We start from the raw sequence: 27409 nt of genomic DNA, 5'->3' as shown, positions 1-27409 counted from the left end.
AACCGCGTTGAGTCGCCTGCGCGCTGAGAATCTGCGGTATACCAGCAAAGTAAATAAATAAATAAATAAGGACGAAGCCCTTAGGAAACTACAACTCCCACGCGCCTATATAAGAAGAGTCCAAAATAAAAGGCGCCTGTCCCTTTAAATCTCAGCGGCCGGCCCCTTCCGCCTTTGGCAAGGAGACCCCGCGCCTTACACGGAGAGGTGAAACCAAGATGGCGGCGGTGTTGAGAGACTGAGGCGGAGAGGGAGAAGGAGGCTAACGGCTTGAGCATCTGCCCGCCGAGGGGCTCCGCGGGGAGGCCCGCCGCTCGGGCCCGGGGCAGGCCACGCGAGGCCGGCGGGGGAGCCGGAGGGGAGTGGAAGGAGAGCCGGAGACGGAAGAACATGGCGGCGGCGGAGGAGGAGAAGAAGAAGAGAGAGGGAGAAGGAGTCCGGCCGGAAGTGCTGCCAGTGATGCCTTCCGTGTAGGCCGCGGCCTTGTCAGTCTCGCCTGCTTCTTCTCAGCCTCAGCATTGCTACTCCTTCTCTCTCTCTGTCTCTCTCTGTGTGTGTGTCTGTTCTCTTGCCTTTCTCCCCATTCTCCTCTTGTCACTTTACCCCAGATCGCTTTGCCTTCCTATCCCCCCTCTCACAGAGTCCCCATTGGGAAATCCTCGCATTTCAACACACACAGACACACACCCCATATTAGACTTTTTACTCCCTATCCCTTCATTTTAAGACATATACACACACTCCCCATATTCATGTGGGTTCCACTTTAGTCACGCCTTTCCCATTACTACCGATCCCTTCATATTAACACACACACACACTCCCCATGTTATTGTGGGGTCCCCTTTAGTCACGCCTTGCCATTTTGGCTCCAGTCTTCTCAATCTCTTGTTGTTGTTCTCTGTTTCTTCTCCTCAGCTCTTCCTGGCCTCTCCCATTTCTCTCTCTCTCTCTTTGGCTTCACTGAAAACAAGTTCTGTCGTGGAAAGCAGCCCTCTTCCTCCTCTTTTTTTGTTCCACTGCAAAACTTCAAAGCACCCACCCCTTTGGGGGATGATGGTGAAGGCGAGGAGGAGGAGGCAGCAGCTCCTTTAGCAGTGCCAACAAAGAGAACCGCTTGAGGTCTTATTGTGTGGGACTGTTCACTCCCTTCCCTGCTCTGCTTTATTGAGGGGGGCACGGGCCCCCCCATCCCCCTTTGCACCCCGGCCTCGGTGATCGTGGCAAGAGGCAGGATGACCGACACCCGGCGGAGGGTGAAGGTGTACACGCTGAATGAAGACAGGCAGTGGGACGACCGGGGCACTGGACATGTGTCCTCTGGCTATGTGGAAAGGCTGAAGGGCATGTCCCTGCTAGTCAGGGCCGAGAGCGATGGTGAGTATGCCTGAATATGTGCCCTCCGTGTAAGGGACTGGCCCTGCTTGCATTGCAGGGTGATTGAGGGACTCTTTTTATTTGTGTTCTCAAATCAAGAGTATGGATGGAACCACCTGAAGATTATTCTCGACATGTTATCAATGGATGTTATGACAGAAGAGTTTCACCATGTGCTGATGTTACATAATGTTTGTGTCAATACTGTGCTGTAACTTCTGTCTATATAACTTGCTCCCATCGCTGATCTGCTTCCATCAGAGTCCTTTTGAGCAGTGGTTCTCAACCTGTGGGTCCCCAGGAGTTTTGGCTTACAGCTCCCAGAAATCCCAGCCAGTTTACCAGCTGTTAGGGTTTCTGGGAGTTGAAGGCCAAAACATGTGGGGACCCACGGGTTGAGAATCACTGCTTTAGAGGCTAGGCTAGAATAATATTTTTATAATAATAATAATAATAATATACATATTTATAACGTGCCCTATCTCCCCAAGGTAACTCAGAGCAAAAATAACAGAGTGGCAAACATTAAATGAAGTATCATTTGTTTATTTTATATCTAATATAACAGTGAATAAATACTTTGTCCTCCAAAGCACTTTACATTTCTTTAAGTCTGCTCGTATGCCCTTCCACAAGCACCAGTATCACCTTTCGTTCATGTCCCAGCATTATTTCCAATTTTAACTCTACAATTGGCCTTCCCACTGTTTTTAATTATGTGTTGTTTTATTGGTAATGTTGTGTATTTTATTGTCTATGTTTTTTTTTTCTTAATTGCTTGTATTGTTGTTATTATTGCTTGTATTGTTGGGTTTGGGCTCGGCCTCATGTAGGCCGCACTGAGTCCCTTGGGGAGATGGTAGCGGGGTACAAATAAAGTGTTGTTATTATTATTATTATTATTATTATTATTATTATTAGTGTTCATACATTTTTTTCTCCACAGCTTTCCAGTTTCCTACAGCTTCATATAAATTAGAACACTTATATATTCCTTTCATTTTAAATAAAGTAGACATTGTCCTGTAAAATCCTTGTTTTCTCCCCAGTTCAACATATTAACAGATGATGAATGTGGGGAAGGATATTCAGTCTCACTGTTTCTTTTATGAGTAGTCCTCTTCCATTATGCTAGGTGGGATTTGTAGTTCATATCTATCTAATATGTAAACTATAATTCCCCAGATAGTAAGTCTTCAGAGTCATCTCTATTCTCACAAAGTTTCTTCCATGAGTCCTGTGGTAAGATACTCAAAAAGCTACCGCATGATATTATTAAGTAGTTTGGGTTATTAAAATTACACTTAATTTTTTTTCTAGATTTTGTTTGTAGTATCTGTTATTTCTCAGAGTCATTCTTTTGTCTTTAACCAAATGGCAGTGTGTTGTAGTGTTTACTCTTGCTTATTTTCACTGTTGCTATCGCTCTTCTAAAAATAAGCATAAATGAATGTTAGTGGTCTAGTAAACAAAAAATGAAATAACAAATCTGTGGAGCTGATATAGGATTTTTATATTGAAAGTAAGTGCTATGGAATTCAGTGGGATTTGCTACTGAATGTGTGCATATCACTCTTACAGCCTGATCATAAACATACTTCGAATTAAACATTTGATCTGTGTTCAATTAGTGTAGGCATATACTGTTAATGTTAGGTAGTGCTTAGGAAGAATCTAAATGGTATTAGAGTTTGAGTATCCCTTATCCAAAATGCATGGGACTGAACTGTTTTACTTTAGCTTTTTTCCTAGATTTTGGAGTACATTTTTGAATACACAGCCATAAGAAGATATCTTATAGATGAGACCCAAGTCCAAACATGATGTTAATTTGTTGCATTCATTTTGTGCATGAACCAAAGTTTGTGTACATTGAACTATCATAACGCAAAGGTGTCACTATCTCAGCTGCCCATGTGGATCATTGTACAGGGTTAGTCAAAATGCATAGGCCAATAAGCCATTCAATTGAATGGCTTATTGGCCTATGCATTTTGACTAACCCTGTATTTTTAGACAAGGAATGCTCAACCTATATACAGGAAAGTTATAAATAAGTCCTATCATCTTTAGTCTTAGTATCTGTTTTTTCTTGGGTAAAGACTGGTGTACCATAGAGTGATAAATTCTCAGGTTGTTCCTGAAGGAGACTGACTGTTTTGTACTTAACTATATTTTGTAGCCTTTCTCTCACTTTTATATCTATAGACATTTGTTCTTTTTCTTCCAGAGTTTTATATTTGATACAGTCAGCCCCCATATTCACTTTGTTTAGAAGCAAAGTCATGAAAGTGGAAAACCGCAAATTAAAAAAGTAATCTTATGTTTTCCAGCATTACTCTGTGATCAACTTCCAGTGGAAACCAACCATAGTCATGCTAGAGGACCTAAAGATTACTAAAGAGAACATATTAATCAAATCCACAAATATTCATATCCACAAATAACCCCAAAGCATTTTAGAGATTCCAGAATATAATTATAGAATTCAGACCTTTAGAAATAGTTTATCTATGGGATTATGGTCCCTTTGCTTTACTGAAACATCAGTTTTTGCTAGTTAATCAATTCCTTACATTCAGTGTACTGAGTTAGTTTGTTTGAGATCTCTGCTTAAGTAGCTCAGATCTGTTTTTCAGACATATACTGCATATATTGTCTATTTCTAACTGCGGAGAATTAGCCCAAATGAGTGTGTCTCTTGGTTCGGAGTGGAGGATCCACAATACCTCATCACATTGAAGTCTGTGACAGCTTGATAATGGCACCTCTAAATGTGAAACAATGCCATTTAGTGACAAACTTGACTAGGGTTTTCACTTGAAATTGTTTTCCAGCCCCAAGCCTTTAGAAACATGAAGAAGAATGGCATATGGTGGTCCTTCTGAAAATTTAAGGAGCTGATCCTGCCTTACCTCTAACAGTATCTGTCTGTTTACCATTTCTCCTACTTTTCAAAACATTACAAGTCTTTTTGTGGTCCCTTGATTTGTACGCTTTATGATTGTTTAATAAATTTCTGATTTGTTCCTTAAATTGTTGCTCTTAATACTGTGATAATGTTAATAGCTATTTTAAGTTTTCTTTTTATAGTGCACATAAGTTATTTTATTTTATGCAAGAAATTACAAACATTTTCCTTGCTCTTTTCAGGTTCTCTTCTCCTTGAGTCTAAGATCAACCCAAATACTGCGTACCAGAAGCAACAGGTAGTTTAGTCAATTAAATCTTCTATTTTCCAAGTAATATACTGGTATATTTACATAGGTAAAGTTTTAATAGAAAATAGAAGGTATCTGGGCTTGTGCTAAGCAAGCCTGTAAACTCCAAGATATGGTTTGGCTTATGCTGCAGAAATGGTTGTTGTCTGTGTTATGAATTGCTGTTATGCACAGATTTTTTTTCCTTTTATGTTTCACTATTACCAGTAACAATAACATGGAATATATTCACATGGATAACTTAACTTTTACTGTAGAAGTTTTGAATTTATAAGATTTTTGAACCCGAATCTCAATCATCTGTAATCTTGTGAATTGCATTGTCAATTATAACAATGGCATTTTAATATTCTGTAGCAATTCACCAAATCAAGTTTATAGGTAGAACCTATCAACTTTCATTCTGTTGGTAGAAAATGTCATGGAATGGAATTGAGGTGTGATTCTTAGTGCTGTGCCACACACTGCTTCCATTCAATTACTCCTTGGTTTTCTGTGCTTCCCTTCACCTTTTTCTCCTTTGGATCAAGGTATATTTTCAAAGAGCTATTGTGCTGTAATAATAATAATAATAAAGATATATTTATTAACCGGCTCTCCTGATGGCTTGAGTTGGCATACAACTAAGTCAAAAACATATGAACATAAAATATATACAATACATTACATAGATAAAAACACAATAATACAAAAAAAAACTTGAACCAAACACAGATACAAAATTGACATATAGTAGCAATAGAATGTAAATCAATGTAAATCAAAACCCATGATTGAAAGGTGACTGGGTAGGTCTGCTGGAAGGGGTGGGTTTTCAATTCTGGCAGGTCATTCAACAGTCTTCTTCGGGCGGCTGATGAAAAGGCCCTCTGGGTGACGGTTGCCAATAAGGTTCTGGCTGGTTGGAGTAAGCGTCCCCCAGAGGACCTAAGTGTCCTAATGCATGGATTGTACAGGAGAAGACATCCCTATAGATAACCTGCATCCAAACCATAACAGCCTGGGTGTTGGATTAGGATTCCAGGAGACCAGTGTTCAAATCATCAATTGGCCAAGAAAACCCACTGCATGACCTAAAGCTCTCCACCACTCTCAGGTGAAGGCAATCACAACCCCACTAAATGAATCTTGTCTAAATATTCTGTGATAGATTCTCCTTAGAGTTATGATAGGTTGGAAATTATTGGAAGACACAGCACAACAGCAAACATTTCAGGAACCTTCAGTTTTCCTTTTATGCTCAACTCTGGGAGACTCCAGGCAGTTCTGACATTTGGAATATTGCATGAGGCACACAAATGCAGAGTTCTAAAAAGTGAGAAGGACAAGATGGGTTTTCTTTTGAAAAATTACTGAAATAGAACGACAACAGGTAGATGTTGTTATTGATATAGAAACTTGACTAGGAAACAGTTCATTTTTGAAAAAACTTGGCTTAATGTCAAAATGTATATGCAATGTTTTTTAACTATTCCCCATAAATGGTATTGCATTATTTTATATGAAAGGTTTCATAACACGGAGTTTCTGTATGAAATGCAAAAACTCAGCACTTGTAATTTTTAGAAGTAAGTGACTCTTTAAACCATAAAAACCTTGTTAATTCCAACTCAAGCAGACATTTTGAATAAGTGGCATTTATATGTATGTTGACTTACCGGTGAACAATTGATTCAACAGATCTACTTTAGTTAGGACTAATCAAGAATTCTAGCCAATGTCTGGTCAGCGGATCCTGCATACTGACACAAAAGACTGGTGTTGCATGGATGTTGCCACTGATGTGCATGTGAATGAAAATTCAGTATGAGAATTCTTAGGTTGTCTTGTTTTTCAATGTTATAGATAATATAGGCTGGAAGTAAAACCCTGTTTTTTCAATCAAATAATAATCTTCAGAATGTTTTTTTTAAATGTTAAGATATAATTAAACTAAATGTGACTTTTAACCTTTCAAGGACACACTGATTGTGTGGTCTGAAGCAGAGAACTATGACCTCGCACTTAGCTTTCAAGAAAAAGCTGGCTGTGATGAAATATGGGAAAAAATATGTCAGGTATGTTTTTACTCCTTTGGTATCCCTCTATGGCAGGGAGTAACATTTGATTACTCTTGTGGTCTCATCTGACTCTGTGAATCTTTGATTTTATATAAGCACAATTTATGTGTAGTTAGAGAGTTCTGAGCCAGTGCAGTTTTCTTCATATTTTATTTTGAAATAAGAGAATGCACAAAAAGTATAGAATTCCAACAAAAGAAACAAACATAAATTCCTGAGTATACTACAACTATCAAATCTTAGAAAAAAATGGGAAAGGCAAACTTCTCTTTTCCCCAAATTTCAAAATAATTTTCTATAGCAAAATTTGAAAAAATTGAAATCAGAGAATGCACAAAAAGTATAGACTTCCTACAAAAGAGGCAAACTTCAATTCACAAGTATACTAAAGCCATCGACTATTGGAAGAATTGGGGAATACAAACCTCCACTTCCCCCAAATTTCAAAGTAGTTTTCTGTAGCAAAATATGTTTTTGTCGTACACCTTGAGAATTTGAAGAAATAAAATATTTAATGGGACTAACTAAATAGAGGAGCATGGCCTCTAAATGTTTATAGATAAGAAATAGTCCATTGTTATGCATCACTGGGGCAATAAAATAATCTGGCAAAGAAGAGAATGACAAGATCACAATAGCAAAAATATATGCCATTTTTGAAGAACATTTCTCTCTCTTTATGCTTATGAATGGTGGGCTGAATCTTAGGAAGATAGCTGGGTTCATTTTGTGATATCCAGTCCATGGATAACTGTAGGCAACTGATGAGGGATTCTTTTGGTGTTTAATGTTGCAGAATAGTCTAGAGCAGTGCTTCTCAACCTGTGGGTCCCCAGTTGTTTTTGGCATCCAACTCCCAGAAATCCTAACAGCTGATAACCTGGCTGGGATTTCTGGGAGTTGTAGGCCAAAGCACCTAGGGACCCACAGGTTGTGATTTTAACTGACGTTTTAATGATTATGTTTTTAATTGGGTTGAGTTTAATGCAATTATTTATTTACTGATATGTATATTCGGCATTGAATTTTGCCTTTGTGGGGTTGCCCTGCATCCCTTCGTGGTGAGAAGGGTGGGGTAAAAGTGCGGTAAATAAAATAAATAAATTGAGAACCACTGGTCTAGAGAAATTAAAGCACCCCAATAGAGACATACAACAGTAACACTTAAAGCACAGATAAAATCACAGCATAAAATGTGCTAGGTATATTATGTACATGTCAAATATTTTCCAGTGCTTGAAGACTGGAAAGATGTGAAGACACAGAAGATTTCTTTTATTAATACTGAGGGTTTTAACATTGATAGTGGCTCCATTGGGTATTTGTTAGCAGAATACTTGCTTTGAATTTTTATTTAGGCAAATCATATTTGAAGACAGCTGAGATGCTTGTTACATTGAAATACTTAATTTCCATAGTGTGTGGCCTTGTCTGTTACTGAACTCCCCACCTGGTAATCCTTTCCTATTTTTTAGTACCCAGTTGTTTAAAAGAGATGCCCACTTTCTGGCCTTGACTGTTTTACATAATTGGTAAAACAACTTTTTCATGCCTGTAGCTTCTTTCATTGATAAATCTCTATATATGATAACAGATGTTTGACAGGTATGCCTGAAGTTGAACTTTTCAGTCTTCTCTCACTTTACTAGGTCCAAGGAAAAGACCCTTCAGTGGATATTACTCAGGATCTGGTGGATGAATCTGAGGAGGAACGCTTCGATGATATGTCATCACCAGGTCTAGAGTTGCCATCTTGTGAATTAAGTCGATTAGAAGAAATTGCAGAACTTGTGGCATCTTCCCTGCCTTCACCATTACGGCGTGAAAAACTTGCTCTAGCACTGGAAAATGAGGGCTATATTAAAAAGCTCTTAGAAATTTTTCACGTATGTGAGGATTTGGAGAACACTGAAGGACTGCACCATTTGTATGAAATTATTAAGGGAATCTTCCTTTTGAATAGAACTGCCCTTTTTGAAGTCATGTTTTCTGAAGAATGTATAATGGATGTAATTGGATGCCTAGAATATGATCCGTCTTTATCACAGTCACGGAAACACAGGGAATTTCTGACAAAAACTGCAAAATTTAAGGAAGTTATTCCAATATCTGATCCAGAGCTGAAGCAAAAAATACACCAGACCTATAGAGTACAGTATATTCAAGATATGGTTCTACCTACTCCTTCGGTATTTGAGGAAAACATGTTATCAACGCTTCATTCATTCATCTTTTTTAATAAAGTAGAAATAGTTGGTATGTTACAGGTAAGACCGGGAATTCTTTTTCTTTGATCTTGGGTTGTTACACAAATTAAACTTTGCTTCTTGTGGAGGGGATCTTGTTTGCAGCTTGTATGTTAAAACATAGTACAGAATTTCCCAGACCTGGAAGGTGCAAAGTTTGGGATGCTTGCTGTACTGCTCTGTTGCAGCTGTTATTTTGGATAGCCAGAAGTGATACTCTGTTACTCCTGGTTGGTTGGTGGTATTTTTGCTACTATATGATGCTCTTGAATCAACATTATTTAGTTACATTTTGCAAATTAAGTGGCTTTTTTAGCTTAAAAGGTTTGTTTTGGCTCAAAATTTGGAGAGGTGCTTTGGGTTTTAATAGATTGGTGGGGATCCCAATATCAGCATTGGATAGCTCGAGGGCTAATCTAATTTGATGTCATAAGTAGTGTGCTTCCCTCTTGCCTCGTTTCATCAAACTCCCATAATTCTTGCATGCTACGTATATATCAAACAGTAGTAATTTTTAAGAATCCCTTTTAAGATGTAGGAAAGAGATCTTCCAACCTTCAGTTTATTTCAGTCAAAAAACCTGCTAGGCTACAAATTCATTTCCAGCGTTGGTCATGCTCCAAACATATATGCTGGTGCAGTAAACTTTGCTGTATTTTTCCATATTTTGGGGCAAGTGAGTACGCTAAATTGGGCTATGCCATTTTTAGATATAGCTCTCATGTTCATAGTTGCACCTCTCCATGAAAGTTCTTGAAGTTCCATGCTTACTAGTTGAATATTTAACACTGTATCCTACTTTTCAAAACAACATCAAAGCAACAGAAAGTCTAAATGTCAGGTTGTATGATTTACAACATTTGGTAAACATGTAAGCAAAATCCATCTGAAAGTTAACAAGGACACCCACTATTGTCAGATGCTGAGGATTAGAAAGACCACCGTGTAGTTTTCATTTTAGAATGATAGAATTTTCAATGACATTCTTCATAAAATATGTAGAAAGTGCAGACATGGTAAGAGTAAGAATTTTTACTGTACCAAGAAAACAAGCAGTGTGATAATAGTTGTTACTGTGTTATGTTCAACAGAGCTATGACTGGTCATTTCTAATCTATATTTAGACTATTTTTGGGCATTGTCGCTTTCCAAATAGTGCAGGGGAAAAAGTTAAAAATTATATAAATGGTAGAACTTTTTTTTCACACTACTGGAGGCTTTCATAAGTTTTGCAAATACTTCAGTAATGACATAGTTTGACTCACTCTCTTAGTTTTTAATTTGTTTTGCAAAATGAGATTTTGTGTTGCAACATTTAAGCTGAAATTTAGAAAAGTTCCTTGCAAAATTCTCTGTGTATACAATCATTCTTCACGTTAAATGAGAGAACATTGTTGTGAAACATGGTGTGGAAAATTAAGAGTGTGTTACTTGGTATATATTTCTTGTTCAATCATGGTTTTAACGTTCTTAGTGTATGATTCATGACATTTTCAATGACTTCATCCTGTACTTTGTCTCATATTGTAATATGGTATTGACCAAAGCAGGAAGATACAAAATGTTTATATTTATCCAGTGGCATGATTCTTTGTATACTAGCTCGGAAATGTCTACTTGAACGTAGTTCTAAGAAACTTGTTCCTCTAACTTAAATAGGTTTTACAGACATAATCCATTTGTCACCCACAGTCTTATAAGAGGAGATTACATTGGAGTATTTGGGTTCACTGGTCCATAGCATAATGACAGAGGTGGAGAAATTAACAACTCTTCTGTACTGTTGGCTCTCTCTTGTTTCATGTATCTGCAACCCTAGCCAACATAACCAGTAGAGATGAAAGATGGTAGTTACACCTGGAGGGCACTCATACCCTAATAGAAACAGTCCAGTCTAGGCTGTTTGTATTGATCCGGTGGGGTGAAAGTGCTAGGGAGTAGCTGAATCAGAATAGCACTTTTTCTCCTCATTATTGATATGATTCACCATGGACTTTTATCTCACAAAGGTTGCAAACTAGCATTGAAGCAAAACTGTCATAGTGCACAGCCTATCCCTGGCCTGCCACATCACTGCAATAAACCCATCCCCTGCTATTGGTGGGAAAGCCCATCAATAGCCCTAAATCAAATCATAGTTTTATCACTTACCTGGTAGAATGAGCCCTTTCTACTACTGTGCTAGCATGTTTGCACTGAAGTGATATCAGGGGAGGGGATTCCTGTAGTCTCCTACTGTCACCCATCCCTCCTCACAATAATTTCACAATCTAAAAGTTGTTATTTTAACTAACGTTTGCTGGACTTATGATGTTTTTTTTTTAAAAAAAAAAACATTATAAAAACATTTCTGAGCACAAGAATTGTGAGAGTGCAAAGTTACAGTGCTAATCGGAAGCATGGCCATGGAACCATGGAATGGCAAATTGTCACAACTGCGTGACTATAGAGAGGTCCTGATCATCCCAGTAGGTTGTCATCCATGAAGGCATAAATGCCATGGGTGGCTTTGTGCAATAGTCCTATGTCAGTAGATTGCTGATTCCTGTTTTCTGGCTCAGTAAGGAATAAAAGAGAGTAAGGGAATGTTGGGACACTTCCCTGAGCACTGCTTCATCACTGGCATGCAATGATGCAGCTAGTGCAAGATGCATTTTATGTAGGTGCCAACAACAGATACAGCTATCTATTATATACAGAGAGTGCTAAGGTGCTAAGCAAAGGTCTAAAATATAATCTATATGTTTGTTTTCCTTAGTTCTTGTCATTTATTGTGAAGAAAAGAGGAAAGGTTAAATGCAATATCAGTATTTGAGAATCTTAACATTTGATACATGGCAGATGTTGTTATAATGTAGATAGCTGTCTTCAACTAACTCCTAAATCTGCCTTAGAAATCTTTATTTCTATTACATGTACTGTATAATTGTAAAAATAATTTTAATTCCTTCATTATTTTAGGATAACGCCCTAAAAAGTGGCTTTTAAAATAAAATGTTTTACCTTGAATATTTGTATTAGATTTTATGTCCAGTATTGCTGATGTCAAAAACTTTGCTCTAACAAGAGGGATAGAAATGTAGCATTACTTACTTACTTACTATATTTGTATACCGCCCTTCTCAGCCCTTAGGTAGCTCAGGGCGGTTTACAATGGCAACGATTCGATGCCCCAAAACACCATAAAACATTTAAAAACATTAACACATTATATAAAACCATATCAAGAATACTAAAAGCATACATCATTTGCATCTCCTAATAAAAATATCTCTAAAAAGTGAGTAAAAAGTGGGAATTTCAAGAAAAAATGAATTATTTTGAGGGTGGTTTTTTAAAAATGTACAAATTATGCAATGTGTGATGCATAGATTTCCTACATAAAGGGCACACATGAAACTGAGGAAGAGGAGAAAAGGCCATTTCATTTATGAAAAATAGCTTCATAATTGGTTGTTGCATTCTGTCTCTTGATAAATACAGTCTTGTTTTTTATATCTCAGATAAACTTCCTTCAAGAGTGTTGTGCATTTTCTTAAACACTTTATTCCCAAAACATTGTTTAATATGGACATTTGACCAACATCAAAAGTCATATTCCAATTATACCATGAAATGTAGCCTGTATATGTCTGCATCACAAGTACCTGGATTGGGCAGCATTCAGTGACTACCTAATCTGTATTCTTCTGTCAGAAGGAAAAGAGATAGTATGCTTCACATAGATACTTCTTGTGGATAGGTTAAACAGCGCTGATTCCTTTTTCACAAGTACCTGAAGCTGCCTCAGTAAATGTCTGTTAAGGGAGTGAAGTTTTACTTCCTAGATCTATTTTACCTATGTGCATTGGCTCTTAAAGTTAGAATTTTGTCTGTGATGAACATTGAAAGTCAATGTGCATAATCCAATAAAAAACATTATTTTATTTTATTTACCCTATTTATACCCTGCCTTCCACAACCCTGTAGGGGACTCAAGGCAGCTAACATGTATAGGCAATGATTCAATGCCATGTAAACATACATATATAGTGAAATAAACAGATATATTAAAAACCAACATATCAAACTTTAAAACAGTATTTAAAATCACGTTATCCAAAATCATAGTCCATGGCCATTCCAAATTGTCATTGCACTATTCCATAGATCTCTAATGGGTTACTAATTGAATGCTTGACCCACATCCATGTCTTTAGCCTTTTCTTGAAGGTCAGGAGGGAGATAGTAAGTTCCAATGTTACATTCATTATATGAACATACAGATCAATTTCTTTTCATTTTACATAAGTCTATCATTATTTACATAGGCTACAAAACTTACCCTATTATACGAAGTGACTACTAGCAGAACCCTTGTGTTTCACAAGAAATGATGAAACACATTGAACTGTTTTTCTCTTCCATTGATTGGATTTTAACTTAATAATGATAGAGTTAAACTTACACAATGATGATTTTGAAGGATTAGCTAGGGAAATGTGGTTTTATATGAAAGCTTGAAAATGTGATTTTTTTCCCCCCCAGCTATATTATGTATAGGTTTGGTCTTGGAAATTAAAGCAATTATTTTTATGTTTTGTCATTTTTACAAGCAAATAGGTAAGTGCAAAACTACTTTGTATGACTGAGATCTCTACTAAAAGGTATACTTCACATACAAATAATGCTGGCGTTAGCCATTTTTATCTCTGTCGGATTTTATAACTGGTGAATTTGTAATTGGGGCTTGGCCAATATATTACATACCTTTTAGTTTAATTTGTATAATATTTTTTATAGGAAGATGAAAAATTTTTGACTGACTTATTTGCACAACTTACAGATGAAGCTACAGATGAGGAAAAGAGGCAAGAATTGGTAAGAATGGTTTAAAATGTGCTTTGTGAAGCAGCTGTGGGATTCTGAATATTGATAAATGCTGTCTTACCTTTTTTGTATTTCAGGTAAACTTCTTGAAAGAGTTCTGTGCATTTTCTCAAACATTACAGCCTCAAAACAGAGATGCTTTTTTCAAAACATTGTCTAATATGGGCATTCTTCCAGCACTAGAAGTCATCCTAGTAAGTTTTCAAAGTTCGATTTTTAGCATTGCCTTATTCCCCCCAGCATTCTATCACTCAACCATAGTCAGGTAATAAAAATAGTTGAAACCCTTTGTTTACTTTGTAATAGTACTTTGGCTGCAAAAGGTATGTTTTAAAAAAATATCAGCTGCCAATATAATCAAAAAGGGGGTGACAATGCTATAGTGCAATGGATGAACGAATGAATGGGAGATAGCCTCAACATTTTATATTCAGATAGTTAGGGCATTTCAGAGATTCAAATACATGATTCCAACCTCCTCAGAAATATAAGAATGGTAATAATATACTTCACTGGAGCTCAAAGGTGAGCTAATTAAAGCAATAAACTGTATTATTTAGGTTATACCTTCTCACTGTAGTTACAAGTTCTGTTTTTCTTTAACTGCAGGGTATGGATGACGCCCAAGTGCGAAGTGCAGCTACTGATATATTCTCCTATTTGGTTGAATACAATCCATCTATGGTACGAGAATTTGTCATGCAGGAAGCGCAGCAGAATGATGATGTAAGTATGGGGCTCTTAATTTTTAAAGAAATTATAACAATTTTTTTTGGCAAATTCTCTTCTCAGTTACAGAGCTGAGAGACTTGTATTCTTTTGCCATAAGGGGCTACAAGCTCTTTTCATAACCTACATTTTTACCTAGATCACCAGATGGAAATGTACTACATAGCATGCACATTTCTCTTATTCCATGAAATGGATTTCTGCATTGGCAAGGGAGTTGGACTAGAAGGCATTTGAGGTCTTTGCAACTCTTATGATTCTATGATCAGGAGCTAACCTTAGGAGTTACCCCTTTGCCTCTTCAGAATATACTTCCCACTCTTTCCCCCGTTGGCAGCCTTTATCATGGTTCAATTTTATAACCTTTTGCCATATTCTTTGTCATCTTTTCTATGGCAAATGTTTGGATGCTAACAGGTTGTTCTTAATCAGTGCTGGGCATTGCCTTTTAATTCTTAGTTCATTTGGGAGTACTCCTTACCATCACCATAGATAAGATGGCAAAGAATAAAGACTTTTTAAATAACCCTGTATTTTCTAGCCAGTAAGAACTCTCATTCTTTATATCCAACACCGAAAAGCGGAGGGCTGTAAGAAACACAGATGGAGTACCCCCATCATCTCTTTAGCAACCCCCATGATTTTATTAGGCTCTATATGCAGCACAGAAGATGCAAAGGGTTGCCAGTGTGAGATATGGTGTACTCTGTCTCTTCTTTGGCATCCCATAGTGCACTCATACAGAAATAATGTGTTATCTGTGGTAACGGTGTGCATGAATGTGTACTTTCAAGTCACCTGTCAACTTATGGCAACACCATGAATTTCACAGATTTTCTTAGTCAAGGAATATTCAGAGGTGGATTTCTCTGTTCGTTCCAGTGAAATACAGTCTATAGCACCTTGTATTCCACAGAGCTGTATAAAAAAAGTGTATTTAAAGCTACCAGAACAAGAGGATAATAAGTCCATGTTAATCTGATCTGTATCTTGGAAGTGAGATACATAGGTATTTCATACCAGTTAATTCACTTTACATACCGAAGGATTTAGAGAAAAATGGCCCAAAACTGCCTGATAAGTTACTTATTATTATATAAGATATTATTTGGAATTGACATTTAATTTGGATGTACAGAATGTAATATGCTTAATTTTTTTCTTTCTAAATGTGGAATTTAATTTTTCCATTAATATATGGAATATGCAATATGGAACTCGATTTAAGTGCAGCATTATGAATAACAGTTTGGAACTGAGCATTATGTTTTAATCTGTATTATTTATTTGTTTTATTGGCTTTATCATTTTACATTTTGTTTTTGTCTATTGTATTAATAATGTGACATTGAATTTTACCTGTAAGCCACTCTGATTCCCCCTCGGGGTGAGAAGAGTTGAATAGGAATGTATTAAATAAATAAACATTAAAGCTTTCCTAAGTTGGAAATGTGAAGAAAATGTAGAGAAATCTGAAATAAATTGGTCACATTGATGCAGTATTTTTTTGATATTCCTAAAATGAGTTTTTTAATATCCTAAGAGTATAGCCAGCAATTGGAATTTCCTGCGTTTCAAAAGTGGCTTCCCATCAGCATGAAGAACTGCTGTGACAAAAATACAACTCTATAGACTGCCATCTGCTGCATAAATCCTGACCTTTACCTGGAATTATATTGTGTGTCTCATTTTGCATTTTAGTTATGACTAACTGTTTTGCTATCCTAATTTTGTTTTTTAACCAGGACATCTTACTCATTAACCTCATCATAGAACACATGATTTGTGATACAGATCCTGAACTTGGAGGAGCAGTCCAGCTGATGGGTCTGTTGCGTACCTTGGTGGATCCAGAAAATATGCTTGCTACTGCCAATGTGAGTTGAGATCCTGGTTTTGCATTTTGTTGTTCTTGACTTGTTCCTATTAGTATTGTTTTGTATTAATTTGTTTATTTCTTTTCTAAAGAAAACAGAAAAGACTGAATTCTTGGGTTTCTTCTACAAACATTGTATGCATGTCCTTACTGCACCTTTATTGGCCAATACTACAGAGGAAAAACCTAGTAAAGGTAAGACATGAGGTGTCTCTTACCCTCTTTCAAGGGTGGACATGCTCCAACATCAGTCCAGCACCCATTTCTATACACTTTCTTGCAGACATTGTCCATTCTTGCTCTGTTTCATAACTAGAAAAATGGTGTGTGGGACACACATGAAAGGAGTTGCAAAGATAATATGGGGGCACATTGCTCTATTGCACCATTTTGGTAAAATATGATCATGTACTCAGAGATTAAGGAAGGCTAAGTGTTCCAAGCTATTTTACCCATAGGACAGTAATTTAATTATATAAGGGAAAGCAACAGAGGCATGCAATTCAGTCAAAAGGCATGCGTGTTTCAGCGTCCATTTTCTGCCTCATTCTGTTTACCAGGAAGTTACTCTGACCAGGAGGGGTGTTGCTGTTTTCATTCGCCAAAGATTCGGCCCATTCGATACAATGGGAAACTTTAAAGGCTCAATCCTCAGTCATTTTAAGGCCTGTATGCATGAAACCTACCTTAGTTTTATTTCGGTATATTACAGACTTAAACTCATTCCTATTCAGTAGGCAGCACCCCAAATCCGTTGTAATCAAATTTTTGGTGCTCTCCTCCCCTTCGGTTTTTGGAGATTATGTGAAACGGACCACTGAATATTACAAATCATTTTTGTTCAAACTGATTCAGACCCAAGCCTAGAAAGCAAAGGTATAGTCTTGGGGATATACTTAGAATATAGTTTTAGGATGGCCCTTTAAAAAACAAGTTATATCCTGAGAATCATTCCTGTACTAATATACTTAACATTACTGTTTACAATTGTCCAATTTCTTCATGCACTCTTAGCAAACATAGAGCAAATAGGAAGGGAATGTTTAAGTGCCAGGATCACAGAAATTGAAACCTGATAACCAAAGAGGATGTTTTGATGATCACCCAAAAAATTACGCAGTGCAACCTGGGGTTCTTGTTGTATATGCTTAGTTCTTGCAGGAATTAAATTTGAGAGATACATAAAATATGTCTTATTTTGTGTTTATCAAAAAAAAAAAAAACATAAGTAATATGCTCACCACAAATGTATTTGTTTTTATTTTTAGATGATTTTCAGACAGCCCAGCTGTTGGCCTTGATATTAGAATTGCTAACTTTCTGTGTAGAACATCATACATACCATATAAAGAACTACATTATTAACAAGGATATCCTTCGAAGAGTGTTAGTCCTGATGGCTTCGAGTCATGCTTTCCTAGCACTATGTACGTATGACACAGTATCAAGTTGTTTCATGAGAGTGATAGTAAACTAGTCATGGTTTCTAATTACGACAAAAAGTTTTAGAAAAAAAATGATTTATTGACCAGCCATGCTAGTATCATGTGACATACTAGAACTAAAATACTTTTGCATTACTTACATTTTCAGTATTTTCCTTTTTTCTTTTAAAATAGAGAGCATCAGTTGAACTATGTAATTAGAAAACCCTGTACAGTTCTGTCTGAAAAGATAAAGTTTACAGGAGCGAAATTAGTATAGATTGCATGTTTATCCTATATTTCTTCAGTTCTAAGACACACTTTTTTCTCTATATAAATATCTCTAAAAATGGGGTGCATTTTAGAATTGCAGGTGTATCTTACATATTTTTAGTGGTGGTGGTATTGTAATTAGGGTGCATCTTACAATTTATGATCTCTTACAGTTGATGAAATGCAGTCTTTACAATAATACAGAGTGTTTTAAAAAGAGAGTCTTGATTTGAAATCACTATATCTTGGCAAGCAAGAGCCGCCCATGAATAAAACTCCTACCCCTTGAAAGGGTGAAGCATAGAGTTATAAACAGTTATTGCTAGATGCCTCTGCTAGTGCAAAAACAGCCCCTGGCCTGAGTTATTCATGAAATGGCAACCCCACAACATAAAGCCTAATGAAATAGTCGCCATTTGCAGCACTATTTTTTAGAATTGTTTCTGGCTCAAAATTGTTAGTAAAACCTAATAACTCATTAAACTGTTTTTGTACAATTGTGACATGAAATATAGTATTTTGAAATTGGGTCCATCATTTTGAAACACCCTGTACAATTAGGATGCTTTCTTAAGCAGCACTTCAGTGCAAAAAAAAAATGCCAGTGAAATATGAAAGGTTAGGTGCAATTAAATCTTTGGGCCTTTAGAAGAATTCATCTTTACATGACCTGGGAGCCCACACATGAAAAGAAAAGAAAAGTCAGTTGTGCTAAAGCGTATGCCTTCGTTATTAACTTGTCCATGGAATGATCAGGTAGTTGTGATTCCTAACTAATGCCATAAATAATTTCTGATTCTTTAGGAATATGACCAAGCTTCCTATTCTGTTCGTTTATTCTATTGGTTGCTTTGTTAAAGTAAAATCTTGAGGATTTTTTTTAAAAAAGCAGTATGAACATAGCTTAACTATTTTTCTTTATTAGGTGCCCTTCGTTTTAAAAGAAAGATAATTGGATTGAAGGACGAATTCTACAATCGCTATATAATGAAAAGTTTCTTGTTTGAACCAGTGGTCAAAGCATTTCTCAGCAATGGATCCCGGTATAATCTGATGAACTCTGCTATCATAGAGATGTTTGAATTCATTCGAGTGGTGAGTACCTCTTTCTTACAGGTATTTTACAAGTGTTAATTTGACAGTTTTGAAGTGTATTTTACAGGTGTTAATTTGACAGTCTCCTGCCCTTAATAGTTAGACTCTATCTATGTAGACATCTCAGTTAATGGTGGTAGATGTTTTCCTGGGATTTACTTTTTTGACATAAACATTGGTATCAAAAGTAAAAATTGCATGGAAAAAATAGGGACATGTTCCTATGTCACAAAAAATAGCAGTTCAACTTGCTTCAGTGAAGTTTTCATTCAGAACTAACGTTATGCACATTGTTAGTTCTAAATGAACTAACAAGCCTTGCATAAGTAACCAAAAAATGTTACTGGAGAGCACTAGAAAACCTTTTACAGAATGCATTCTAGGGTGATTATTTCAACAGCCTTCACTTTTTAAATGTCTGTTTTGGTAGTAAAACTTACAGATCCCTTTTCTTGGGATCCTGTAAAAAATAGTTTGTAAAAAGGACCTTCTTTATCAGAGTCTTTGTTAGCTGAGGTATGCCTGTGTAGTTCACCTAAAGCACATTACAGTAATCCAGTCAGGATGTAATTAAGACACCTTTCACAGATACAGTGTCTTTCAAAGCTGGTGAATACAGCTGGGGGGCAAATTACAATTTATGGGAGAAAAATAGCAATATTGTAAAATGTCTTGTGAAGTTTTCTACATGCTTGTCTGGGAAGTCTGTTAGAACTGACTTATTCAGTATATAAGATATTGTGCTATTTCTTCTGCAGATAGGCTGACTTGGATTTTATCAGAACTAACAGTGAGATTTTGAGAAAGATGTTTAGACATTCATTTTTTAATAACTTTTCAGTTTGTTGACTCTTCTATAACAACTGAAAACACTTCTCAATAACAATCGTACACAAAACTTTGAGGGAAAACATGCTTCTTCCCAGCACTGTATAGTGTGCTTTACTGCAAACTTCTGTATGCTGTATTTTCTATAGTAATAGCAAACACATACTGCATAATAGTTACATGGATGAGAGTACCTTCTGAAGAAACCAGTGTGATTTGCACATACCTTTGAGAGCATACAATCTTAATTGGGAAAATAACTTTATTTTCTAGGAAGATATAAAATCCTTAACAGCTCACGTAATTGAAAATTACTGGAAAGCTCTAGAAGATGTAGACTATGTGCAGACATTCAAAGGTTTGAAATTGCGCTATGAACAACAAAGGGAAAGACAAGATAATCCCAAGCTTGACAGGTTAGTGGTCATTGAAATGGTTGCTCTTTCAAAAGATTTTTCTTTTAAGAAGAAAGTAGTTAAACAAATGAAAAGCATAGTTTTATATTGTTCTGCTTAAGTGGTCAGGTGACTTGACACTTAGACTGTAATGGCCTATGTACTGTGGAAGAATCTTTTAAATTTTCTTTTTAAAAAGAAACACATGAAGGCTGTATAGAGAACATGCAATTTCATACAATAGGATTGAAGAAGTATTTTGAATGGATGTCTATAAACAAATACATGATTCTCAAAATCATCAAATCTCTAATATCATGGACCTTCCGTGAAATGCCATATAAGTTTAAGTTGGGCAAATATTGAGGTTTTCAGATTGCTTGGGAGTGTTTTATTGACAGCACTGATAGTGCAAGCAAGGTCTCTAGGAAGAGTGGCACTACATGTAAATAAATTAGCAAATTTTGTTTTATAACAGTGACTACATAAAATATAAAAAGCGAACTCTAACCAAGATAATTCTTGTCAAAAATTGATTCGCGGGATCTCTGAAGGAGAAGGATCCCCTGTCCCCTGATATGAGCATGTGCTTCCGTGCTTCGCAGTAGTGAAAATATATATGCTTAAGCATTTTTGCATTCATCCCTTTCAGCCTTCACTGATGTTGAGCAAGAAGTCTATAATGCTGCACAACATTATCTTGCAAAAGCCAGCAATGATAGTAGTTTTGTGTAGCAGCATTTTTGGAAATGTTTTTGAGTACCCCAAGTTCTGTTTTTTTTAAAAAAAAATCACTAGGGTACATTGTAAAACAATATACCATATGTACTCGAGTATAAGCTGACCCGAATATAAGCCGAGGCACCTAATTTTACCCAAAAAAAAAAAAAAACTGGAAAAGGGATTACCTCGAGTATAAGCCAAGGGTGGGAAATGTAGCAGCTATTGGTAAATTTCAAAATAAAAATAGATACCAATAAAATTACATTAATGAAGGCATCAATAGGTTAAATGTTTTTGAATATTTACATAAAACTAATTTAAGATAAGACTACCCAACTCTGATTAAACTCCGATTAAACCATGATAATAACCTTCAATGTAAATGTGCTTACGTATCTTCCAATAATAATAGAGTAAAATAATAAATGTAATAGTAATAATAGAGTAAAATAATAAATGTAATAACACCAACAATACATAGAGTAAAATAATAAATGCAATAATAATAACAGAGTAAAATAATAAATAACTTTGACTTGAGTATAAACTGAGGGGGGGGGGGTTCAGACTAAAAAAGGAGCTGAAAAACTTGGTTTATAACTTGAATATATATTGTATGTATTATATTTTCCAAGTAAAAAATTAAAGATTAAGTTATTGAAACTAATAAAGATACTAGTAATGTAATTGACCTGTGCTATCTAGTCTGTATGAGCATCTTTTGAGTGATCTTGAAACTTTGTACAAATACAAATTACACATGGAGTATGGAACTGGTGGCTGAGAGCATATTGTTTTTTCAGTAATCTCCTGTGCTCGAAAGTCATATCAGAAATGAGAGAAATAAAAAAAACCTGTAACATGGTGATGATGGATACAGGCACACACATAATTCACTTTCCCTTGATAACTGCATCTTGATGTGTTTTTCACAGCATGCGTTCCATCTTGAGAAACCATAGATATCGGAGAGATGCAAGGACCTTGGAGGATGAGGAGGAGATGTGGTTTAACACTGATGAAGATGATATGGAGGATGGAGAAGCTGTTGTGCCACCCTCAGACAAAAGTAAAAACGATGAGGATATAATGGATCCTATAAGTAAATTTATGGAGAGAAAAAAATGTAAGTAACTGAAATCACATGGTTTTGGTTTGAGTAATTTTTTTTAAAAAAATCCTATCTCCCTCAAGTTTAGGATGGGAGAAATAACCCCCTTTCACCTGCCAAGTAGCATATGTCCACCATAGAGGCATAATTCCAATATTTGTGGCTTATGTTGTTAGCTGATTTATATATGATTAATATTAACTTAGCTGATTTATATATAACTAGCCATCACCTGTCATGCATTGCTGTGGCCCATTGCTGTGTATATGTGTTTTGTGTGTATATATGTGGTTTTGCATATGCGTTGTAATGTTTTTTTTAAGTCTCTTCTGCTGTGTTTTTCAGTGTTTTTATGAGTGATGGTCACTTGTTGGCCTGCTAGGAGTATTGTGTCCAAATTTGGTGTCAATTTGTCTAGTGGGTTTTGAGTTATGTTAATCCCACAAATGAACATTACGTTTTTATTTATATAAATTAGTATTAAGGAGCCCCCATTGGTGCAGTGGGTTAAACCGCTGAGCTCCTGAACTTGCTCACTGAAAAGTCGGCGGTTCAAATCTGGGAGTGGGGTGAGGTCCTGGTGTTAGCCCCAGCTTCTGCCAAGCTAGCAGTTCAAAAACATGCAAATGTGACTAGATCAATAGGTATCGCTTTGGCAGAAAAGTAACAGTACTCCATGCAATCATGCCGGCCACATGACCTTGGAGGCGTCTACGGACAACGCTGGCTCTTTGGCTTAGAAATGGAGATGAGCAACCCCCCCCCCCCCCCGAGTTAGATATGTCTAGACTTAACATCAAGGGGAAAGCTTTACCATTATAGTATTAACTTGTGTCCTCTGTTGTAGTTTTCGGTTACTCTTTGAAATGACAAAAAAGATTTCTGTTAAATATAAAACAAAATTATCAATTTCCTTAGAGCAGTTCATTGAAGGAAGTCTGGCAAGACTAAAACAATGACAGATGGATAGGCCTTAGAACCCAGCATGGCTCCAGAGAATTTCATTTCAACTTCAATTGCATTTAAAGATGAGTGCCTTTCTCTTTGTGAGCTTAAACTCTTCCTCCTATTGTTCATTTCTCAGTTGCCCTTGAGGCCCCTTGGGATAAAAACATAAAAGTAAAGTTTTTGGATTTTCACCTGGGCTTTCCCAACTGAATTTTGAGTATGCCAAGTTAAGTCAGATGTTAATGTCTCCTCCAGATTTGGTAAAAATGTATCCATTTTATATACAAGTAGTGCAAAAAAAAAAATAAGCCAAGGGTAACTTAGTTTTTCAATATAGATTGCTGACATGTTTGCATATTTAACAAATATTTAACATTTGTAGCATGCTTTGTGAAAGAGTGTAGCCCAACAGACACAGTCATAGAATCATAAGAGGTAGAAGAGTTCTTGTGAGCCATCCAGTCCAACCCCCTCCCAAGATGCAGGAAAATCACATATAGATTAGTGTGGCCTTGACTTTTGCATAGTTGATAGCAACAGCTATTAAGCCTAAATAATCAGATATATTTTCTTTGTGTGCATGTGTGCACATTTGTGCCCAGAATTGTTGTTTGCCACCTAATATAATAGTGTTCAATCGGCGCTCCAATCATGCCGGCCACAAGACCCTGGAAGTGTCTATGGACAACATCGGCTCTTCAGCTAAGAAATGGAGATGAGCACCAACCTCAGAGTTAGACACGACTAGACATGACACAAAATTTAGTGGATTAAAAATGTACAAACTAATAGCGGAAGTAAAGGCTTTCACACAATGCAGAAGAGACTGTAAAGAAGGCATCACTTGAGTCCTGAATGAGGAAGGCATTTATAAATGAGATGCTGTCAGTGAAAATGACTTTTTCCACTTTTGGAGGTATAGATTTGAACAGGCATGTGTGTTGCACAACTACTGGGGACAGAGTATTTACCTTTCCTTTTTTCTAAACTGGGTTGGGTGCCGTTCTGACTCCCTCCATGGAGGTCGAGAAGGACGGGATGGAAATGTTTGAAATAAATAAATAAATTGTAATACATTAATTAGATTTTTACCTCTGTCATTCTCCAGATAATAGGACTCGGGGAAGATTTATTTTGTCTTGAACCTTTTACAATTTCACAGAAGAGCTTTATTACATTGTTATTTCTTTTAAATTCTAGTTAAAGAAAGTGAAGAAAAGGAGGTCCTTCTAAAAACTAATCTCTCCGGTCGGCAGAGCCCAAGTTTCAAACTGTCCTTCTCTAGTAGTACAAAAGCTAACCTCACCAGCCAGTCATCTGCAAGTAATTTGCCTGGGTCTCCTGGATCTCCAGGATCTCCTGGGTCACCGGGCTCTCCTGGATCGGTTTCTAAAAGCACATCTCAAATGGCAGCTATAACTACCAAGGTACTGTTTGCACTTGAACTAATTTGTTGCTTTTATATGAAAACTGTTTGCTCAGGACACAGTCCCTAATAACCCACCTGCAGACTTCCATAAATATTTGATCTGCCCCAGATGCCAGATAACAAAGAAACCCTAATTGTTGTCATTTTTCTTTATTTTGCTCCTCTCCCCTCAGGACTGATACTCTGGGTGGTTTAAATAGTTATTTTGTGTCAAGTGTGTGTGCATATGCACACATTCAAGTTGCCTATTTGATTTTGTGTGACCCTTTGGATTTCATAGGGTTTTCTTAGGCAAGGAATCTCAGAGGTATGTTGAAGGCATTCATGGCTGGAATTACTGGGTTGCTGTGAGCTTTCCAGGCTGTATAGCCATGTTTCAGAAGCATTCTCTCCTTCATTAGCTACCTTGATTAGCATTTAATACCGTGCAGCTTCAAAGCCTGGCTGATTGCTGCCTGGAGGAATACTTTGTTTGGAGGTGTTGGCTGGCCCTGATTGATTCTTGTCTGGAATTCCCCTGATTTTTGTCTGGAATTCCCACTTAGGGTGGTCACTTGCAACATTCACACTTGCCTCAAGCAGACCAGAGTTCTTTCTCCCACCCCGTGCATTCCACAGATATATAATCCTCACTTGCCTAGTTTCCAGCAGACCTCACAATCTCGGAGAGTGCCTGCCATAGATGTGGCAGAAATGTCAGGAAACAATGCTTCTGGAACATGCCCATACAGCTCGGAAAACTCACAGGAACCCAATCTCAGAGGTTGTTTGCTGTCTTTAAAATACAATTTGCGGCACCTGATACTTAAAATACTTATGCAAATAATACTACATTGTGCCCCAACAAGGTTCCATCTTATATATTTTCGAATCTATTTTCTCCCAGAGTTCCCAAACATACTTGTCTTTTAAAAGAATACATTTTATCTTAAAATGTACACATTGCATGCATCAGAAAGTTTAGAAAAATGTGAAATTGTAAGGAAGACTCCAATCCATACTTGTAAGCTAGGACAAGTCAAGTATTTTTGTTTTTTGTTCTTAAAAATCTTCTGTTTCTTCCTTTATTGTTTTGTACCATGTAGATCAGTGGTTCCCAACCATTCTTTGACCATGGACCACTTGAACAGAGACCACATTTATTTATCATGTCAGAAGTGAGCCAAAACAGTTGTATTGCATTAAAAACAAACAAACAAACAAAACACAAAGTTTGCAGACTTGGTATTCTATTAAATGTCCTTTGACCAGTAGCTGGCCACTTGGAGTGCCTGCAAGAAGGTCCTCCATTGTGCATGTGGCAGGGCTCAGGTTGCATTGCAGTAGGTGGTCTCGCATGACTACATAAACAGGGACCACTTCACCAGAGACCACTTTGACCAGGGACCACTTTGACCAGGGACTACTCTCCAACATTAGTACCAAAAGGGGTACATATTAGTTTTTGGTCAACTTTAGATTCAGTTTGGTTATTTGGGGTGCTGATTCAGAAATTGCATTGGATAGACCACATCAGCTCTAGTTTCTGATACAGAACATATGCCATCCAGTAGTTGCCATCTGCTCGCCCACAGAAAACCATATTTAATAATCTAGAGCTGATGTGGTTAGTAGTAATCTTTCTCGGGTAGTCAGCCTCTCCCCTCCCGACATCCCCGTTGCCTCGGCATTATAAGAGGGTTTCACGAGACCAACCACTCTCATTGCCATGTGGTTTCGCTGCAACTGGAGCACTGGTGGTCCACGGTCCACAGGTTGGGGACCACTGATGTAGATAGAGGTACTCTTAGAGAAGTCAAACATTGTTGTGGTCAGAGATATAGGGTGGAGTGTTTTCTGATGCTATGTTTTCCCATTTATCCATAGTTGTGTTGGTTGTTGTATTTCAATCAGTCCTTCAGTGAAATAGAAGGTTTGGGTTGTAGGATTGAACTCTTAAAATGCCTAATATTTATAAGTGTCTTCCTTTTTTTCATTTTCAGGGTGGATTAGTGGGTCTTGTAGATTATCCTGATGATGATGATGAAGATGATGAAGAAAGCCTACCTTTGTCACAGAAAGCAAAGCTAGAATCCTCATAATGACAGCTTGGAAGATCCGTATCAGCTGAATGATATACTCAGTTTCTGGGAGGGTGGGAGAGTCCGTAATTGAAAACTGCAATTTCTGTGTATAACACAGTTCAATTTGTTTTTTTAATGGATTTCTGCTGATCAAGTGCCAATTTGAAGGAGCAGAAGAAAAGGAAATACACGCTTTATGGGAAAGACATGCCTTTGACCTCTCCAGCTTGGACCACGCATTGCCCTTTTCTCAGGGAAGGAAATGGAAAAATATAAAGCCAACAGGGCAGGAATTTTGGTAGTGGAATTCTGGATTGGCTGTTCAGTTGTTACAATCAGAACATGCTTTCTTGGACCATGTACAAGACTTTGAAGAAAAGGCTCTTCTGCCGTAGTTCTTCACTTGCTAAGAATGCCAGCAGTTTCTTTGTGTAAAGAGACCTGCCTTTGAAACCATACATTCTGAACATTTTAGTCGAGCTACAACAGGTTTTTTAAAATGAAACTCTTTGGGGGAAGGCTGAACATAAGTTTCCTCTTTTTTAATCCGTTCCCTTTTGCCCTTTAAACTGCAGATTTTTGTTTGGAGGTGGGGGATTTCTCTATCCCTTGATTAAAAAAAGATTGAATGGAATTCTAGATGTCACTTACGTGTCATAATTTTATTTTTATTTTGCCCCGAGTGTATGCTTAGTTGTTGAGTATATATTTGGGACCATTAAAATTTTTTGATGTAATATAA

At 36.9% G+C, this 27409-nt stretch overlaps 1 protein-coding gene across 3 annotated transcripts; it reads left to right on the top strand.

The window, feature by feature from the left end:
- The first annotated feature begins 173 nt into the window (after window positions 1-173).
- PPP4R3A (protein phosphatase 4 regulatory subunit 3A) lies at window positions 174-27409 on the top strand. 3 transcript variants are annotated; one of them, XM_060756646.2, is made up of 15 exons: window positions 174-1377; window positions 4531-4586; window positions 6557-6655; window positions 8308-8925; window positions 13687-13764; window positions 13851-13967; window positions 14383-14499; window positions 16248-16379; window positions 16471-16573; window positions 17647-17805; window positions 19001-19170; window positions 20272-20414; window positions 22052-22242; window positions 24376-24602; window positions 26587-27409. In XM_060756646.2, exons 1-15 carry the CDS (start codon window positions 1236-1238, stop codon window positions 26683-26685), a joined length of 2451 nt encoding a protein of 816 aa, XP_060612629.2. In that variant the 5' UTR covers window positions 174-1235; the 3' UTR covers window positions 26686-27409. The 3 variants fall into 3 exon arrangements, with proteins under 3 accessions (XP_060612629.2, XP_060612637.1, XP_060612645.1); XM_060756654.2 differs by lacking the exons at window positions 24376-24602; window positions 26587-27409 and adding an exon at window positions 23151-24365; XM_060756662.2 differs by lacking the exons at window positions 24376-24602; window positions 26587-27409 and adding an exon at window positions 23146-24365.

Source organism: Anolis sagrei, chromosome 1 (assembly GCF_037176765.1).
Source record: "Anolis sagrei isolate rAnoSag1 chromosome 1, rAnoSag1.mat, whole genome shotgun sequence".
Lineage (NCBI taxonomy): Eukaryota > Metazoa > Chordata > Lepidosauria > Squamata > Dactyloidae > Anolis > Anolis sagrei.
Note: the sequence above shows the minus strand (reverse complement) of the source record. Positions and strands in the feature narration are given on the sequence as shown.

What these genes read in the sequence shown, in the direction of transcription:
- PPP4R3A (XM_060756646.2), top strand. Translation starts at nt 1,236, where the DNA reads ATGACCGACACCCGGCGGAGGGTGAAGGTGTACACGCTGAATGAAGAC. An exon ending in TGTTTGAATTCATTCGAGTG is followed by an intron (nt 19,171 to 20,271) that starts GTGAGTACCTCT and finishes TTTATTTTCTAG; the next exon opens with GAAGATATAAAATCCTTAAC. An exon ending in TGGCAGCTATAACTACCAAG is followed by an intron (nt 24,603 to 26,586) that starts GTACTGTTTGCA and finishes TTTCATTTTCAG; the next exon opens with GGTGGATTAGTGGGTCTTGT.